This window comes from Suncus etruscus, chromosome 1 (genome assembly GCF_024139225.1).
Source record: "Suncus etruscus isolate mSunEtr1 chromosome 1, mSunEtr1.pri.cur, whole genome shotgun sequence".
NCBI lineage: Eukaryota > Metazoa > Chordata > Mammalia > Eulipotyphla > Soricidae > Suncus > Suncus etruscus.
The window spans coordinates 30,838,828-30,858,322 of NC_064848.1; the positions used below are offsets into that span (position 1 = coordinate 30,838,828).

General features: G+C 37.7%; 1 protein-coding gene across 1 annotated transcript in view; it reads right to left on the bottom strand.

Moving 5' to 3' along the window:
- BARD1 (BRCA1 associated RING domain 1) overlaps window positions 1-19,495 on the bottom strand; it is a 103,878-nt gene that overhangs the window by 70,093 nt on the left and 14,290 nt on the right. The window contains exons 4-5 of the mRNA XM_049768328.1: window positions 14,180-14,236; window positions 6,791-6,939 (exon numbers count right to left, since the gene is read on the bottom strand). Coding sequence (XP_049624285.1) covers window positions 6,791-6,939; window positions 14,180-14,236 — 206 coding nt within the window. The remainder of the gene's footprint in view (window positions 1-6,790; window positions 6,940-14,179; window positions 14,237-19,495) is intronic.

Here is a 19,495-nt window from a genome sequence, read left to right on the forward strand (position 1 = left end):
TGGACCTGGGTTCAATCCTTGGCATCCCATATGGTCCCCCGAGGCAGGAGCAATTTACAAGCACAGAGCCAGAAATAACCCCTGCGCGTCACCTGTGTGGCGCAAAAAACAAACAAAAAAAAACTATGTTGCTTTTGCAGTAAATTTTCTTCATGTTGTGTTATTATATTTTTGTCCAGTTATCCATATTTTCCTTTAAAATCTTATCTTTGCCTAACATAGGAGAAAAGATTTTTTCCCTTAGAAAAAAAAAATCTTACCTTAGATTCCAGAGAGTTCAACTGACTGGAAGGCCACAAGAAGCAGATTTTACAGAAGAAAAGAAATATAGGCCTATAATTTTGAGGAAGGTGAGTTGTATGGACTAGGGAGCATCAGAAAGATAGATAAACTTAAAGAGCTCAGGTTCCCTAAGGCAGCCTCTGACATCTAGTTTACACCTAAGATATCTGTAAACTTAAAAAAAGGGGGCAAGAGACACTGGAGCTTGCCATGTGTGTGGCATAGCCTTCAATCCCTAGCACTACAAAAGGTCATTCCCCAGAGCATGGGCAGACGCAGCTGCCTAGATGTGTACAACATTCCCCGGACTCACACTCCCCAATCCTCAAAATAAAAGACAAGGGTTAGACTTGGGCAAGGAGAGAGTGAAGAAGACTGCACTTAGTTATCCTTAGGCTTCTGGGGAGAAGGATAAAAGACTGTGATCAATTGTCTAATATTGATCTTTGGAACAATCTCATTGCAACCTGAAAAAACTATGTATCACATGATTCATACATTCAGAACCTAACGAAAAAACTTCTGAACTAAGTTCCAAAACAAAGCAATTTTTAAGAAATCAATGTCCTCCGGGTTTCTCTTGAGGGCCAGCAACATCCGCTGTGGAGGAAATAAACCTAGCTGATGGCACAACAGTGTTATATAAAATTGTCGTGTGTACATTTTCCTGAGATTTAAAACTAACCATACAATATTATTTCAATTTCATTTTCCTGTTTCTAGAAACAAAATTTACTTAAAATATTTTTATTTTATGAAGTTAAGAAATACTGGCATTCATTATTCTGCCATCTTAATATTACTAATGTGCTACGGTTTTAGTAAACTAAACTTCCAAATTTTTCACAAAGATCAAAATCTCTCCATTTGCTCTATCCTTTCACTTTATGTCTCTTGAGTACATAAGTCCTCCTGTCTGTAGAGAATCACCAAATAAGACAGTCCCTGTCTCTTATAGAGGTTAAAAAATAAAATAAAATAAAATAATGAATCTTGAAAAAATAAAAAAAATCTAGAAATTTCAGATCTGTGATTCCTGACGAAAGTAAAAGCTTTTAATCAAACTCCACTCCAATCCCAAGAAGCCCTCACTTTCTCCAATAGCTTGGAAACCCAAGAAAGAAAAGAAATAAGTTTGCAAAAGCAGTTTGTTCAACTGAGGTAAATAACAGCAGACGTGAAATAGCTTCCTTAAGTCCACAAAGCTTTATTCAGACAGAACCTTGGAAATCAAAACAATGAACGAAATTATCCATTCACATAAAGACTTGAAGTCAAGTTCAGTCCTCTGCAGTGGTAGATTTCAAAACCAACTGGCTTTTGATATAGTCTCAAATTCAGAGTAAAGGTCAAAATAAAACGTTAGCAGGATCATTTTGATTCAGGATTACAAAAACATAAAAGGCAAATCCTTGGATGTAGAGGCTTGTATTGGAGAGGCCAGAAAGATGGCTTAAAGATCATGGCATATGCCTTATTTGCACAAGGACTCAAGATTGATGCCATTCTGGTTCCAAGCACTAGTAAATCTGTATACCTGGCCAAATAGCTCCAGGAATAGACCCAGAACATTGCTTGGGAAGCCTCCCAAGAAAACAGGAGTTTGATTTTTTTTTTTAATTTAAGCACAGATGATGAGATTTTCAATTAAAAACAAATTTCAGTACCTATGAAAGTTACAAAATGTACATCAGCCAATTAAAGGGAAATTAAGACTAGTAACAACATACTCAACAGACTGGAAAATATAAATCTAAATAGACAACAAACTTCAGATGCAGACATACATACATATTTCCTACTTCATAAAGAAACAATGAAAGTAGGTATTTATGAGATTTATTGGTACACAACTGAGTTCACTAATCAGCCAGTGATAAAAACTTCACAAGATTTTAATTTTGTACCTTGACTTTCCTACACAAGAATCATAAAAAACTAAACTGGAAGTTCTGAATTTTACACATTATATCTCAGGTATGACTGTGAAAGCAAAAACACTAGCACCACCACTGGAACATAAATCATACCATTAACAACTCCAATAATTTTTATGGGTGAATGCTTCTAAGCATGATAAATTATCATATACGTTTCATGAAGAAATTATTGGTCCTTCCTCAACATACTAAATTTCTTAATGATATTTAGAGGAATTCTATTCTCTGAATTTAAATATTTCTGAATATACCACAAAAATATCGAGGCACAGAAATGCATATGTTGCTAAGCAGTTGCTTAGTGAAGTTTTTTCCCCCAGAATTTAATAATAAACTATAGAAAAGGAAGGCAATTAGAAAATGTGATTTAGCTATCATTAATCCACATCAAAGGGTTATAATGATGTACATTGTGTGTCTTTCAAATTATTCTCTATTATAGGTTTCACAACAGAAGTTGAGAAATCTCTTTGACAAACTAGTCCCTTATTAAAAATCAAAGGAAAGTACTTTGCTACCATCTGTGCAACATTAACGCCTTCACTGAAGAATGATTATTTTGTAAGTTAAGGAGTATTCCATTCTATTTAAAAAAAAAAAAACCAACAACAGCAAACAGCTATTCAAACACTCATCTTCATCTATTATTTTTTTAAAAGCCATAGCATATATGAAACACTATGTAATTTGCTACAAAAAGACCATGAACTCTCTCAAATCCAGAAGAAGGAAATTGTTATTCTATGAAAGCATAATCAAAGTATTTCTTTAATGTCACCAATACCAACATATGCTTCATGGAACATGACCAGCACCTGCAAGGTCTGATTTAATATGATAAAGGGCAAGAGAAAATAAAAACTTTTAATTTTAGCTTCAACAGTTGAAAGCAGATTTTGTTATAACAAATAAGGTAAAATTATCTGTAAGTGGTTGTCAGAAAACAATTTATGAAATCTCTTCTTCTTAAAGTACACTGAACAGAGGAAAATCTGTTCAAGTATTTAGAAGCTCATTTTAAGAAGTATTACACTATAAATCAGGCTTCTTTATATACAATATATTATATACTATGCCCATGATTTAATAATAAGTTCTTCTAATTACCCACCTTAATGACAATAATTATATGTTTTATAGTAAATGCAAGTAACAAGGTTCATTTGGAAAACAAGTTGTGACCCTTATGGGTGCTTTAAACACCAAGGAAATGTTTGAGCTGTCCACACATCCCCTTACTTCATCATTTTCAGTGGCTGACTACCCTGACAGAATCATACAATTTTAGAGCAGACTTTAGAAACCATATCAGCTAATATTTGGGGGGGGGGGTGCGGGGGTCACACCCAGCAGTGCTCAGAGGCTACTCCTGGCTCTATGCTCAGAAATCAACCCCGACAGGCTCAGGGGACCATATAGGATGCTGGAATTCGAACCACCGTCCTGCATGCAAGATAAACGCCCTATCTCTATGCTATCTCTCCAGCCCCCTTTTCAGCTAATATTCTTATTTGGTATCAAAGTCATCCAATTTTTTTTATTGTAAAGAAAATCAATCATTACCCCCCCACCAAACCATTAGGTTCTTCTACCTATTCACTAGTTCAACTCATTTCACTGCCAGGAGTGATATCTGAGCACAGAGCCACGAGTAATCTCTAAGTGCCACTGGGTGGGGCCCAAACCCTCCCCCCAAAGTTATACTTAAAATAACACTGAATGGATATACTATAAAGAAACAAAGAAAAATAAGGCAACCCCCACCACCAATCTCTCAAATATCATTCAATTCTATTTTGTCTAAGCTCTAAGGGCTCAGCACACTCCAGGAGTAAAGCCTGATGGCATGCAGTAGGAAATAAATTCTGACTAGGGAAATGACAGATCTAAACAGAAACTCATATACCAATATGCAATACAGAGATCTTCCATAAGATTAGCAAAGGAGTCTGATACCATTATAAAATGAATTGTTAAGGAGTTTCATCCTAGAGTCACCCCTAATCCACTATTTACAGCAGGCTACATGGGGGTGGATGATGTGCTTCCTTTTCTTCCCTCCTTTTTTTTCCCTCCTTTTCTCCTTTCCTTTCTCTCTCATTCAGCAGTGAAATAGCTCATGAAAGCACTGTCAAGTAAGCAAAAAAAAACTCACAAAATGATTATCTTCTGCATAGTCTAGGACCTACCTCAATTTCTTCACAACAAAATACAGGGAACGAAGTGGATCTTCCAGGGTCAGGAAGATGGCTAAAGGGATTAACATACTCTGCATGTGGGAGTCTCAGATTTGATCCCCAAACTGTAGCAGCAAGTTGCTCTGACGGACCGCACTGAAGTATATCCCAACTTACTGCCCCAAAATATGATCCACTGACTGATAAAGTCTGATAGTGAATAAAATAAATTCTGCCTCATTATAATAAGTAAAACTGACACAAAATGATCTTTGGAAAATGAATCATTATGGCTTTTGCCTGGGAATTCTACCTTTAGTCTTAAGCAGTATTCTGTGAGGCCTTAGGTTCCACACAAAAATCAAATTCTACTAAATATAAATTCCTAATATTCCATAGCCCAGAGAGCTCAAAAGGCCCAAGTGTGTCACTTGCCCACAGAAGGTCCTGGTTTGATGAAGACCCACTGTCCTCTCCAAACACCACTGGCAGAGAAGAGTAAGAAACAGCCAGAATAGCTGCCGAGTGGTTGACCTATTGGAACTTACTCTGTCCCCATTCTAATCACCACTCCAAGTGTCGTGGTGTGTGTATGAAGTAAAAATTTCTCTGTAGTCACCCCAGTCACCATGGAACCTACATTTGGGTAGCCCTAGCAGCTAATATAATACAGCAACAGGAGGCAATTGAATGAAAACATCCTGACAGCTACAAACCTCAAAATAGCATAAGAAAATTCAATGCTCGACCACAGTCCTAACAGACCATACAACTATAGACATCTAAGGAAAGCCACGTTCACAGAAAGATGAACATGTTGCATATTACAAAGCTAATTCTTGACTAAGAACTGCTTTTATCGAAGATCATGCATCCCACGGGTATGAGACAATCGTTTTAACTTAAATAAAAAAGTCATAATAAACAAGTGAGCAATCAGTACACTTTTCCTCAATGCATTCTTAAAGAGATTTATGATACATAATTTTTGAAGAGGTAAGTGGTGAGTAAAATTCTATGATTGAAATACTTCTTGGGCCCGGAGAGATAGCACAGTGATGTTTGCCTTGCAAGCAGCCGATCTAGGACCAAAGGTGGTTGGTTCGAATCCCGGTGTCCCATATGGTCCCCCGTGCCTGCCAGGAGCTATTTCTGAGCAGACAGCCAGGAGTAACCCCTGAGCACCGCCGGGTGTGCCCCCCCCCCAAAAAAAAAGAAATACTTCTTAAACTATGAAGTCAGAAAAAAACAAACTAAAAATCATGTGCTTTGTTTCTTTATCATGCCCAGCAATTTTACCTGTGGTAACTGATAATCATTACACATCTTGTTGAAAATATTGTACTGAATAATTTTAAAACAGAAACCAATCATTTAAAATGACCTGCAATAATCATGCATGGCCTTCACCAACTAAAAAACCATCTTCCCAAGAACACAAATAAATTGATACAATCTGGTCAATAAAGACAATTCCAATATCTAATTATTAAGATTCAGACCACTCTCTACAGTTTATCAGTTCTCGGCAGACAGCACAATGGAAGGTTATATAGTTAATACAGAGTCCAAAAACAATCTGAAAACATTAACCCCACCTAAACAGAAAAGAAAAAGAATATTGGTGGGGCCGGCGAGGTGGCGCTAGAGGTAAGGTGTCTGCCTTGCAAGAGCTAGCCAAGGAAGGACAGTGGTTTGATCGCCCGGCGTCCCATATGGTCCCCCCAAGCCAGGGCAATTTCTGAACACTTAGCCTGGAGTAACCCCTGAGCATCAAACGGGTGTGGCCCAAAAAAACCAAAAAAAAAAAAAAAAAAAAAGAAAAGAAAAAGAATGATTGGATTTTTGATCAATTAAAATGCTTGTCGCATTAATTCAGTTTGGAAGAGTGATGATTAATAGAATGTTCTATCCAACAAAATTGCCTGAATGAGGGTTTAAAACAATTATTAAGGATTAAAATAGTCCATATACTTTATAGAGAAATCAAAACTGCAAAAAGCATACAATAGGTTAAACAATGTCTCTGGACTGATAATCAGAAAATTGAACGCTAGCTCTTATTTCTAGTGTCAACTAATGTGTGACTTTAGGCAAGATCATTTATAAACTCTGTATCTAGGTTTCTCATCTATAAAGTATGGGGTGATTGGCCATAACTAACTCTAAGATACTGGGGTCCTTCCTTGGCTAGCGCCTGCAAGGCAAACACCTTACCTCTAGCGCCACCTCGCCGCCCCATACCTGTCATTTTTAACATAATTCCAAACATTAAGAAATTTTTAAAAATCTGAAATACTCCATTTTAATTCCTACTAGGTGTACTACACGATTTGGACCAATGAGTTCATCAGCTACTTAATTAAGAAAGACAGTGATAATATTTCTCACCTGAAAACTTATTGCCATATATTAGATTTCGAAGTTTACTACAAAGTTGGATCATGTTGTCCAGTTGTCTATTTATCTTGATATCTTGTATCCAGGCTGGAGTATAACACACTGGACATTCGCTTCCAATGTAGTCACTCACACAATTACTAGAAAAGGAATAAAAAAAATACACATATCAACACATTCAGCAGAATCTGAAATCCAAAAAGTAAGCATAAGCAGAATTGAAACAGGAGTAAACAAATCTGAATTCTAAAAAGTAGGCATAAGCAGAATTGAAACAGGAGTAAACCAGGGGTTGATTTAACAATAGCCAATGATAAGATATTTGTTAGGAAAGTTTTTGAAACAGAATGAAGCACAGCCCTTTTACTACAATTGTTTATGTAATTTGCTATGAAGACAATTTACAAAGTCAGGCAGTAAGTCTACAAAATTTCCCACTTGTAAATCAACTTGGAACTTAAAAAGGGCAAAAGTAGAGGAGACATTACCATACTTTGTACCTAACTAAGAGACCTACCTCTCAACCTTTCTCATTCCAAACCCTCAAATTGTGTTTGAAGAAAATACCATAAATTACTTAAAAAAGAATAGGAAAAGTAGATTTTTAATAAATGTGTGAAGCCTTTGAAACAGTTGCCGTGATTCCCAGAGACAGTTCAACTGGCCAAGTACACGCTCTGCATGCAGGAATCCCTAAGCATAGAGCCAGGAGAACACCTCTGCAATGGGCCCAAAACAGATAAATAAAAAACTACAATAGTTCTCAAAAAAGATCTTCACTCTTCCACACTTTAAACCTGTAACTCAATTAAATGACCCTGAGATAGCTACAATTTAGTCTTGTAAAAAAGCCTTTCATAGTTTGAGGACTACAAACCACTCATACAAATTTGATGCAGATGTACACAAGTCCTAACATTCAATAAAAGATAAAGAGGTTATAAGTGATTCCTCCTTAAAACCTATTCTGAATACTTTGATGTGAGAAGCCTAAAAATCCCTTCCCTTTCTACACATCAGCAGATGAGCTTGGAGAACCTGGGAGTGAAAGTCCTAAAAAGTACCGTCTCCCCGTAAAGTACATGCAGTCCTTTTCAAGTGATCCCCTCATTTGTAGGCACAAAAAAAAGTGTGGCAGTCCAGAACTTTGTATCACTGAGTTAGTAGGTCACACCAGCTCTGAAGAAGGTCAAAGTCAGACCTCTCTGGAGCCTGGTTTCATTCAGATTAACAATGAAGTCACTGTCTGGAGCCTTCTGTGTAGGATTCATGAAACTGAGCATCAAATAAAGCATCAGGAGCAAGAGTGATAGTACAGTGGGGAGGGCATTTTTCTTACATTCAACAAGCATGGGTTTAATCCATGGTGTCTTGTATGGTCCCTCCAAGCATCAACAGGAGTGATTGCTGGGTAGGAGCCAGGAATAAGCCTGATCATCTCCAGATGTAGCTCAAAATACAAAACAAACATAAAAAGCATCGACCATAGTTGGTCAGATGGGAATTCCTACAGATTCTAGACAGGTCAGTAAGTTTCAGAGCCAGAGGTCTGACAGACCTCATCCCTTGTCTTGTGTCTTGGGCCATTAATTGGAAATAAGACCCAGATACGAACACAACAATGTGGCCAGAGACCATATGGCTGCTAGGTACTGATTACATGGGTCCTGACATTTTCAGACCTGCCCATCTGCTAACTATTCTGACTGTAAAGCTACAACTACGGAAGCCTGTTCCCAGTCAGCTCGAATTTACTTTCACATGACATGTGTCTTTCAACTTAGAGAGTGCAGTTTGAAATGGTTAAACACAATCTATATACCTTATGAGAAATACTTCCTACAGAACATGTTCTAATTACAAATAATATTTCTACTGGAATTATTGGTAAACACTTGGGAGTTTACAATATATAATGATGATATGTCTCCATGCCTAAAGGCCTTAAAAAAAGAAGACCTCAGAGAAAGGCACTGTCTGCTTGACTTGTAGGAAAGGCTGATAGATCCATAGAATATTAAGTGACAGCCAGAATCTATGTGAATTAACAAGTATGTGAAAATGAAAAATACTCCATACTTTGAACAAAAAGATGCAGAGTAAGGCCAGAGCAGTGGTGCAAGTGGTAAGGTGCCTTAAGCCGGCTAGCCTAGATGGACCATGCACGGTTCAATCCCCCGGAGGTGCCATATGGTCCCCCAAGCCAGGAGCAATTTCTGAGCGCACAGCCAGGAGTAACCCGAGTATCACCAGGTGAGGTCAAAGAATAAACAAAACAAACAAACAAACAAAAAGATAGAGTAGTGCAATGTCAAGTTTTTGGAATCGCAGTCTAAACATGAACTTTTCCAAAGCTGACCCATGAAATAGCTTTACTTTTATCGGGTCTGTATCACCAGGAGTGATGCCTGAATGAAGAGTCAAGAGTACTGTCAGGTGTGGCCCCAAACAGAACAACAACAATAACAATAACAACAGCAACAAACCAGTAATGATATTTTTTAATTCATTAATATTTTAAATTTAAAAAACAAACACCTATGACCCCAGGGCCAAGCAGATAGTTCAAAGGAGCAGAGCACTGCAGGGAGCAGCCCAAAATTAAATGAGCAAGACAGAAACTACACACTTATTTTCAACCAATGAAGAAAATGGAATCCAGTTACAAAGATCAAAAACAGATATGTCCTCGAACTAGTCACTAGTCTCAAATTATGTCTCAAGTATTTATTAATTCAGTAAAAATATGCCATTTCTCACTAGAGCTGCCTACTTATACCTTAGTAAGTTAATATTTTCCAAATGACAATTGCATTAAGAAAAAGAACATGCTGGGAATACCCATTCAAAGTATAAAACAAACTAATGGAAGTGAATATACCAGAGTATAAAAAATGTATTCAAACTGTTTTAGATTTCACATTCTAAGAAAGCCAAATAAACTAGCATTTTTAGAATAATGCAAAAGAAAATTTGTAATGGCTGTCTATAATAGCCATTATATCTTTTATCCAACTACAGATATATTTAAGATCAGATTTTTCCACATGCTTCAATCAAAAGACTAAAACATAACAAATTAAATACAACATCAGATAAGAATCTGTCTCCTTTTCAATTAGACAATAAAGAGATTTTCACAAATATGAAACAGTGCACTCCTTCCACTTACTTTTTCTTTGTTCTATAAAAAAGTTCATTTTCCTTTGGAAATTATTATTTTGGACGTAAAGAAATAATGCCAACGGTAGATCACTTGCCTTGTGCAAAGCTGGTCTGAGTTCAATCCTCAAAAATGCATATATGATCCCAAGTCCCAGGAGTGAACCCTGAGCAAAGAGCCAGAAAAAACCCTAAGCACAGCTAGTATGACCAAATATATATATATATAGTTTGTTTTGTTTGTTTGTTTTTGGGTTATATTGGTGCTCAAGGTTTACTCCTGGATCTGAGCTCAGAAATCATTCCTGGCAGATTCGGGGGACCATATATAGGATGCCTAGGAGGCAAACTTGGATCGACAGTGTACAAGGCAAAAACACCTTACCCACTGTGCTATGGATCTGGATCCTAAATTTTCTTTTTAAATCACAGTAATTTTTTGTTTGATATCTCAGCAGGTTCTAACAATGCAGGGCCAGGGTTACCCCCAGTAAGTGATGCCCAGGGGTAAGTTCGGGGTAAGTTATATTATCTCCATCCTAAATGTCTTTTTCAAATGTTAAAACACACACATAATAATAAGGGAGCTCTGAAATCCATGTGGTGCTCAGGGGCAACTTCTAGCTTTGTTCAGGAGTTACTCCCATGCAAGTGCTGGGGGCTGAATATGAACATGTGAGAATAAGATTCTCACATGAAAAGCATGCACTCAGGGTTCCAGGGTCCAGAAAGATAATATAGCAGGTAGGGGGCTTGCCTGCATGTGGGCTGACCCAGGTTTGAGCCCAGAACTCCATATTATCTCCCCAACAGTCAGAAGTAATTCCTAAGCACAGAGGAAGAGCATTGCTAGGTATGACCAAAAAAAAAAAAAATGTGCTCAGCCTTTCAAGTTTTCTACTCTTCTCCACTTTGGAGGTGTGAAGGTTTAAGCGGGGAGGTTTACACCCAGTGGTAATTAGGGGCTATTCCCAATATGCTGTTGAGTAATAGAAGAGGGATTTGGGAAGTACTTGGGAACCATGTGGCACCAGGAATCCAACCCAGAACTGCAGCATGCAAAACTCCAGCACTCTGAATTATATCCTCAGTCCTGAAATACTTAATCTTAGAGGGGGGATTTAGTTCAAACTCACTAGTGCTTGGAGAAGGTGGGGCACACAGTGCTAGGAGTCAAACCAAGGTCAATCAAATGCAAGGTAAGCATCCAGAGCTCAAGACTAGAGTCTTCAACTTTTAACTAAAAGGTAATCTGAAAACAAAACTTTTGAGATACTCTGCCCTGTCTTAAATGACCTCTATTTTAAAGATAGCATATGAACTACTTTTATCAGATTGGAATGAAAGTACCCTGAAAACATCTGAACAATGAATGTCAATTACAGAAATTCTGTACTCCTATAGCTTCCTACTTCTGGTCCCCATTGGACTGGGACAGTTTAAAGCCATATTTTAAAACTGCTTGATATTCAAACCTTTTTCAGTAGCAGTGTTACTTCATGCCAAATCCCAAAGAATTTAAGTTTCAAACAGCTGTCTTAATAAATCCAAAGAACACTGAACACATTGGAAGGTGGGGGCAAAATACCCAGTGGTGCCAGGACTTACTCTTGATTCAAGGTTCAGGGATCATTTCTGACAGAGATCAGGAATCATATGGGATACCAGGGATCAAATCCAAGTTCCCCATATGCAAGGCAAGTACCTTACCCACTGCATTATCACTCAAGTCCCTGATTCCATTTTTTTTAATAGATGCTCTCATGCCTTTCTTAATTGAACTGACCATTTAAAAAGTCACAGGCCCCACTAAGGAGATCTCTCTCTCTCTCTCTCTCTCTCTCTCTCTCTCTCTCTCTCTCTCTCTCTCTCTCTCTCTCTCTCTCTCTCTCTCTCTCTCCCTCCCTCCCTCCCTCCCTCCCTCCCTCCCTTCCTCCTTCCCTCCCTCCCCCCTCCTCACAATGTTATGGAGTTTGCTATGCTTCAGTGGGTTGTTCCTTATACCAAGATATAGTACATGAAACAGACCTGATTGCTAGCTAGGGGGAGGGGGGCAGGGAGCAAGCAATATTTCATATGGGGATCAGGGGTGGCTGTTTGAAGGAGTGACATCTGATTTCAAATATTAGTAAGGAAAAGTCAGTCTCCAAAAACTGTAGTGTTAAGTGCATTCCAGGTGAAGAAATCAAAACTGCTCCAAGCTGGGGCATGAGTTTGTGGCCTGTATTTTAACAAACCAAGGGAGGGGATGGCCCGAGTAATCTGAGCCAAGCAGAGACTGTTCAGAGACTGTGAACCCTCTATAGTGGCTTTTTATTCTACTGCAATAAGAACACTGTCAAGGATACCAACACGGATGTCATTTATATGTTCTAAAGCATCACTACCAAGAATGCAGAAAAAGGACAGGAGACCTGTTATGATCTAATATACAATAGTCTGAGGTAAGATAACTAAGAGCAAAGTGCAGATATAAAGACAAGTGAGAAAGCTCAAGGCTACTCGCAAGTTCTGAGGCACAGCTCACAGAAGATAATGATATGGGATCAAGAGGGAAAAAGAACAATCAAGCCTGAGCAATGTCTCTCTACCTTGAGCAAATCTATAGTCAATCAAAGGCCACATTTCCTGCCGTGATGATTACAGAGGCAGGAAGAACAAGTCAACATCTACATCAACAGATCTGCTCTCAGTATTATCCAGTCTGAAATCCCTTGTCACAATCAGAATGGAGATATGCTCTTTAGGGATATGCCCCAAATAATAGGCCTCAGCTACTACAAATAAATTTGGAGCCCCACCATAAGTGCCTCCCAGACATCTCCAAGGCATTAAAGTCAAACATTAGATCATCAAACTTCCTATTACAGGTAGCTTGCTCTAGAGACTTATGCTTTGGAATGATGTAAAGGTTGCTAAGAGAAGGTTATCTTAACAGAAATTACACAAAGACATTCTGTCCTTTAATTGAGTTCTCCCAAAGAAAAAGAACAAGATGAGATTAAAAACAGAATATTCTCACCTACAAGTTAAGGGTGTGTAACATAATATGAACATAATTGCACAGTAATCATTAGGGGTTGACTTGTATAACCATACTGAGGCCTTAATCCTCAGTACCTATAAATGATCTTATTTGAAAGTAGGCTCTTTGCAAATGATCAAGCTAAGAGTATTCCTATAAAAAGAGGAAATCTGGACACAAGACAATCATGAACATGAGTCAATGTCACATGCACAGAAAACAAAGTCAAAAAACACTATCACCAAAGAGAGACCATCAGAAGGCAGGAGAGAAGCCTGACAGAACTATAGACAATACGTTTCTGTGGTTTTAAGTCATCCATTTGGGGGGCCCTTTGTTCTAACAGTCCTAGGAAACTAGTACAATAATTATATAAAAGACTTTTAGGGAACCAGAAAAATACTACAGCAGTTAAAGTACTTACCTTGCATGCAGCCAACCAGGGTTCAATCTCCAGCATTCCATATGGTACCCTCATTACTGCCAGGAGTAAATCCTGAGTGCAGAGCCAGGAGTAACTTCCCCCAAAAAAACAAACTTTCTGGATGGAGCGATCATTTGTGCTTTGCACGCAGGTTCAATTCTGGGATTTTCAGACCCTTCAAGCACTGCTAAAAAGAACTTTTAAGCAGATAGTATGGGTTGCCCCCATAACAAAAAAAAAAAACAAAACAGATCCAAAAAATGTAAGTTTTCATAACTTGGAAAGTCTAAATTTCAAACTAACTGGTGGCAAAAACTTCTGAATTGCATCACAGACATTCATTTTCCCCCATGTTTATCAACAGTTACCAAGTTTATAACTTTGGACAAGTCATCTAAGCTTTAATTTTAATATGTACATTAAGTTAGGAGGATCAAGGTGAAATATACAGGGAAGTCTTTGAAGACTAAGAGAATGATATAAGATAATTACTATTATTACCAGTAGGGTTATATGGCTGTTATGCATTAAAAATCTAGTTATTTGGGGCTGGAGAGATAGCACAGCAGTAGGGCATTTGCCTTGCATGCAGCCAACCCAGAACGAATGGTGGTTCGAATCCCGGGATCCCATATAGTCCCTCAAGCCTGCCAGGAGCAATTTCTGAGCACAAAGCCAGGAATAAACCCCTGAGCGCCGCCTGGTATAATGCAAAAACAAACTAATAAGTAAATAAAAATAAAAATGTGGTTACTTATTTCCAACTTACCTACAGAAGATGTGCTCACATCCTCCTAAACACACTGGCTCCTTGAGAATATGAGAGCTGTTTGGAAAAAAACAGTTAACAATTTAAGTCATTGATACATAAACTTTTCCATGTCATATTTCTCAAGTTCAAGGCCCAACACTACCATATTTCTCTCTCCTTTCTCAAAGAAGAAGATACTAAGGATAAATTCATTTGAAAGTCTTGCTTTAGTAGCCCCTGTATCCCCACATGCACTTGCTGAATTCAAACAGCAACTTGGTATAAATCCTAAGATTTTTATAATTCATGTAATGGGAAATAATAGAAATTAGAATCCCTTGAATTATCTATACATTTTTTAAAAACTAACCATCCTTGGGGCTGTAGCTGTGGCATAGGCAATAAGGTGTTTGCTTTGCACGCACTAACCTAGGATGGACCCTGGTTCAATTCCCCAAGCCAGGGGCGATTCTGAGCACATAGCCAGGAGTAACCCAAGTGTCACTGGGTGTGGTGCAAAAACCAAAAACCAAAAACAACAACAACAACAAAAACTGACTATCCTTGCTACTTTTTAACTATTTAATCCTTCACTAAATGACTGAAAGTGCAACCAAAATCCCAATCTGTGACCCCTAGTAAGAATGACAATACAATGCATCTCTAAGTGAAGGGAGGTGATAAAGTGGACAAGATGCTGGGAAGACAAGTGTTTCTAGAGCTAACCAAGGAAGTGGGACATCTTAGGTCCTGTGCCTATAACGTCTATGACTAATTGATTCTGACAGTGGTTTTAGCCACTGCTTAAAAGCCATCTATTCTTTTTTACTAGATGTCCATCAAAAATGCTGCTATTTTAGTCCACAGGAATAGAATATTTTGTTCTAATGAGATTCCTAACACTGGAATCACACACACACACACACACACACACACACATCCCCAACTTTGTTCATCAAAATACCAGCAACACTTGATAAAACTAAAAATAGCAATTACTAATACACATATATTCAGAGCAAGAACAAACAAAGCTGTAAATATAAAGCTTTTAAAGAATGAGCAATATTTTATACAGTAACCCTAAGATCTTGAGGCATTTACACCATTATTGTCTGTATACATACAATATATAACACAGCTTCTATGTTTATTGAATGATCAAAAGTATCACACTGAACATTTTAATAGATATTCAATTGAAATGGAACTTTTCAACAAATTGCTAAAAAAAAAAAGAGTATACACCCCAATACTTCTCAAGATACTTAAAATGTTGCTCACTAACACTATAGAATCCATTTCTTGGTAAAACCTCACAATACCTAATTTTCCTATTACATTATGCAGGATACCATAGTAATAATAATAATAATAATAATAAAAAACCTCATGGTCCCCTTATGCATGTCTGAAGAAGGGGGACATCTCTCCACTAGACTGCTTGGTATGTCCCACCCCCAAAACCAAACCAAAGCAAACAAAAAAAGTGATAGCATTTCATCTCCTCCTATCATAATATCCTCCGCAGCCGTAGGGCATTTGCCTTGCACGCGACTGACCTAGAACGAACAGCTGTTCAATCCCCCGGTGCCCCATGTTCCCCCAAGCCAGGAGCGATTCTAAATGCATGGCCAGGAGTAACCCCTGAGTGTCACTGGATGTGCCCCCCACCAAAAAAAAAGAAGTCACATGTTTCTCTAAGAATTAACTGACTTGGTAGTATTTTTCACCTATGAATCTCTCCCAAATCACAGCAACTAAATAGATGTCTATTAATCTCTATGTCCCAATATCCCATGTACTGTCATGAAGGCCAGAGTATGAGCTATTTTACCACTAGGTTCATTCCTGACACTCCACCCAACTCCAGGTTCAGAGAAAAAACTCTCCTTAGTTCTAGTTCCTTTTTTAAATGTGCTGTTCTCCTGGGGCAAAGATACAGAGGTTAAAACAACTGCTTTGCATGTGGCTCACCCTGGTTCGATTTCTGGCATCATATAAGGTCCCAAGTGTCACCAGGAGTGACCTCTGTGCACTGCCAGGTATAAACCAAATCAACTATCCCAATCCTGCAAAATGAGGGGAAAAGGCTGCTCTGATGGCTCAAGATACTATACTGTTAATCAATCTGTCCTATAATCTAAGGAACAATACACAAAACCATGTGTGATCCTGCCTTCCAAGGCCTTCAGTAAATATACCCTGCATTGATTAACTCTATCTTTCTTACTTTTACTTCACACCACTCTGCAGAAACTCCTCTCCAAAGTAATTTTATATCTTTCTTTATGACTTCTCTCTCAGATTTGTTTCCTGAAACCTTTCTCCCATTATTTTAATGTTCTCATAGTATATTTATTTACTACTCTCCTTTATATGTTAGAAAAAGAATCTACTTTGATTCTCTTTCTAAACTTAAACTTCCTTTCTAAAATGACATGGACCCTTTATCTACAATTCTTAGCTTCCATTATAGTGTTATGGCTAACAGCAATAAATCCAGCCCATAAATAACTAATCAAGAAAAGACTTAAACATCCTAAATGGTGAGCTAGAATAAAATTTTTGATATTGCCAATAAATGAAAAAAAAAACATTAGGAAAGCAAAATGAAAAAGATGCCTTGCAAGTGACTGTACTGGGGGAAGAAGTGAGGAGAGGAAGATCATTGCCAACATTAGGAGCAATACAGACATCAAAAGAACTTTAAGGGAAAGCTCAAAGAATTCCATTGTACACAACATTAATATGTAACAAAGCCAGACTATAGACATGTCTAGAGCTTAGTTGAGAAGATACTCAAAGATTCATTACCAACCATGGAGTATATACCAAAAATTTAAATGCACCCCAACTTTGACCAAACTCTTGCACCATTGTTAGTTTACACTCTGCTTTTGCCTATGCAAAGGCATTCCCCAACTTCCTCTTTCTTTTCACCAAGCTCTTTGACTTGTGTAAATACACCTGAATAAGTACTTTTGTCTTTCACTCAACCTTTCCACTCCCAGTTTGGAGGGCCCATAGAGAACTCAAAGCAAGAAGCAACCCAACTCTATGATTCTTTCCTGACTGGCTTAGTTTATTAATTCATGTGCAAACCTGCTTTAGACCAATTCACTGTTTGTTGGAAATACAGCAAGGGGATTTATTTTACAACCTTTGAGATATACTCAGAAAGTTTCCCAAGAATATGAAACTAATGATATCTAGACAACACAGCAAAAGCTGAGACAGATTCAGGAAAACAAAATTAAAATAGATAAATTTAGGGAGATTGCACAAAGCATCCAAGCACATACACTACTGTATCAGGCCCTAAATTAAACCTCAGAAGTTTCTCCACATGCCACTAGGGAGAAAAAGCATAAACTATATATGATACATATAAAAGTATGTGTTTATATGTTAATATAACCATATAAATATATAATATACACATATAGTGAATTTAAGATTTGAAAATGACAGATGAGCAACTACATCATTGGAATTAAACACTGATCTTCAGGCCTGGCACCCCCTGGCCAAGCATGACTAAGAATAACTCTCGGACATTACTCTAAAAGAACTTCCACTATATTTAAGAATATTTTTTCCATTTACTTTGTTAATTCCATACACAGGCATTTTCAATAGAAGAAAATTATTAGATAACAGGTAATAAGAAAACTTGTTTCCATTAAAAAGGAAATAAACTAAAATGAAGAGTGAATCAAATAGCATAGAACCATATTTAGAAACATGGATGTAAGTGCTTGAAGAACTACAGAAATAAAAACAATTAAGTTTAGAGTAGAACCCAAGGGTGATAAGGGATAAAGTAAAAAGAATGTTCTCATTAAAGTCTTTTCATCAACAATGTCCATCTAAAATGCTAATAAAATGCTTTACATATAAAAACAAATGAAAAACTGGGAAATTGAGCTTCCAAATGACCCAGCAACTCCACTTCCGGGCATCTATCCCAAATGCCCAAATCTCTCTTCATAAAAGACATCAGCATGCCTCTGTTCACTGCAGCATTACTCACAATCGCCAAAATCTGAAAACAACCAAAATGTCCAAGAATAGATTTTTAAAATCATGGTATATATACATAACAAATTACTTCTTGGCTACAAGAAAGAATTCAACCAATTTGCTGCTATGTGGATGAAAATGGAAAGTACCATGCTCAGTTAAGTCATCCAAGAAACAAGATACAGAATTATCTCTCATGGGGCTCCAAAGAGTAAGGTACCTGCTTTGCATGCAGTTGGCTCAGGTTCAATCCCTGGCACCTAGTATGGTCCCCCTGCATGAGTGATCCCTGAATAGAACAAGGAATAATCCGAGTATTGCCAAGTTGACCCCCAAAACAACAACAAAAAATGTTTTCATAAATAATGATCTCTCTCATACATGGAATAGAAAAACTCAGATAATAGAAAACAACGCATGGCCCAAAAGAACAGAATCTAAGCTCTGGTCTATAGAAGAGAGCTTAGCAAAGCTGTGATAAAAGTAAAGGGATGGAAATAGGGTTAGGGGAAAGTCTGGAGTCAGACATGAAGGGAAATAATTGTGTTCTAAGGTGGTAGTTTAGGGTTGAATAGCTAAATGCACAAATCCCTGCCACTGACAGTACTGTAAATATAATATAAATAATACATATAAATAAGAATAAATAATATAAATCACCTGGTAACTAAAATTTTGAAAATCTTGTAATTTATAAAAAGTACATGAAGGAGGGCTGGAGAGATAGCATGGTGGTAGGGCATTTGCCCTGCATGCAGAAGGATGGTGGTCCAAATCCCATATGGTCCCCTGAGCCTACCAGGAGCGATTTCTGAGTGTAGAGCCAGGAGTAACCCCTGAGCGCTGCCAGGTATGATCCAAAAAGCCAAAAAAAAAAAAAAAAACCTATATGAAGGAACTAAGAGACAGTACAGCTTGCCATTCATGTGGCTAGAATGGATTCCTTCCCCAGCATCTCAAATGGTTTTCTGGGACCATTAGGTGTGATCCCCGAGTAGGGTATAATCCCTGAACATAGTTGAGCATGGTCCAAAAACCAAAGTAAATAAATATAAAAGTATATGAAAAAAATTCATATTCAGAATTGCAATTATAGCAAATGACTGCCCACAATCTAAATCTCAACCAAAAAGGAAATAGTCTTTTTCTTTTTCCATTTTGGGGCCACACCCAGCTGTGGTCAGGGCTTATTCCTAGCTCTATACTCAAGAATCACTTCTGGACTCCTGGCAGGCTCAGGGGAACAGAATCAGGTGTCAGGGATCCAAGCTGGGTAAGCTGTGTGCAAACGAAAACACCCCACCTACT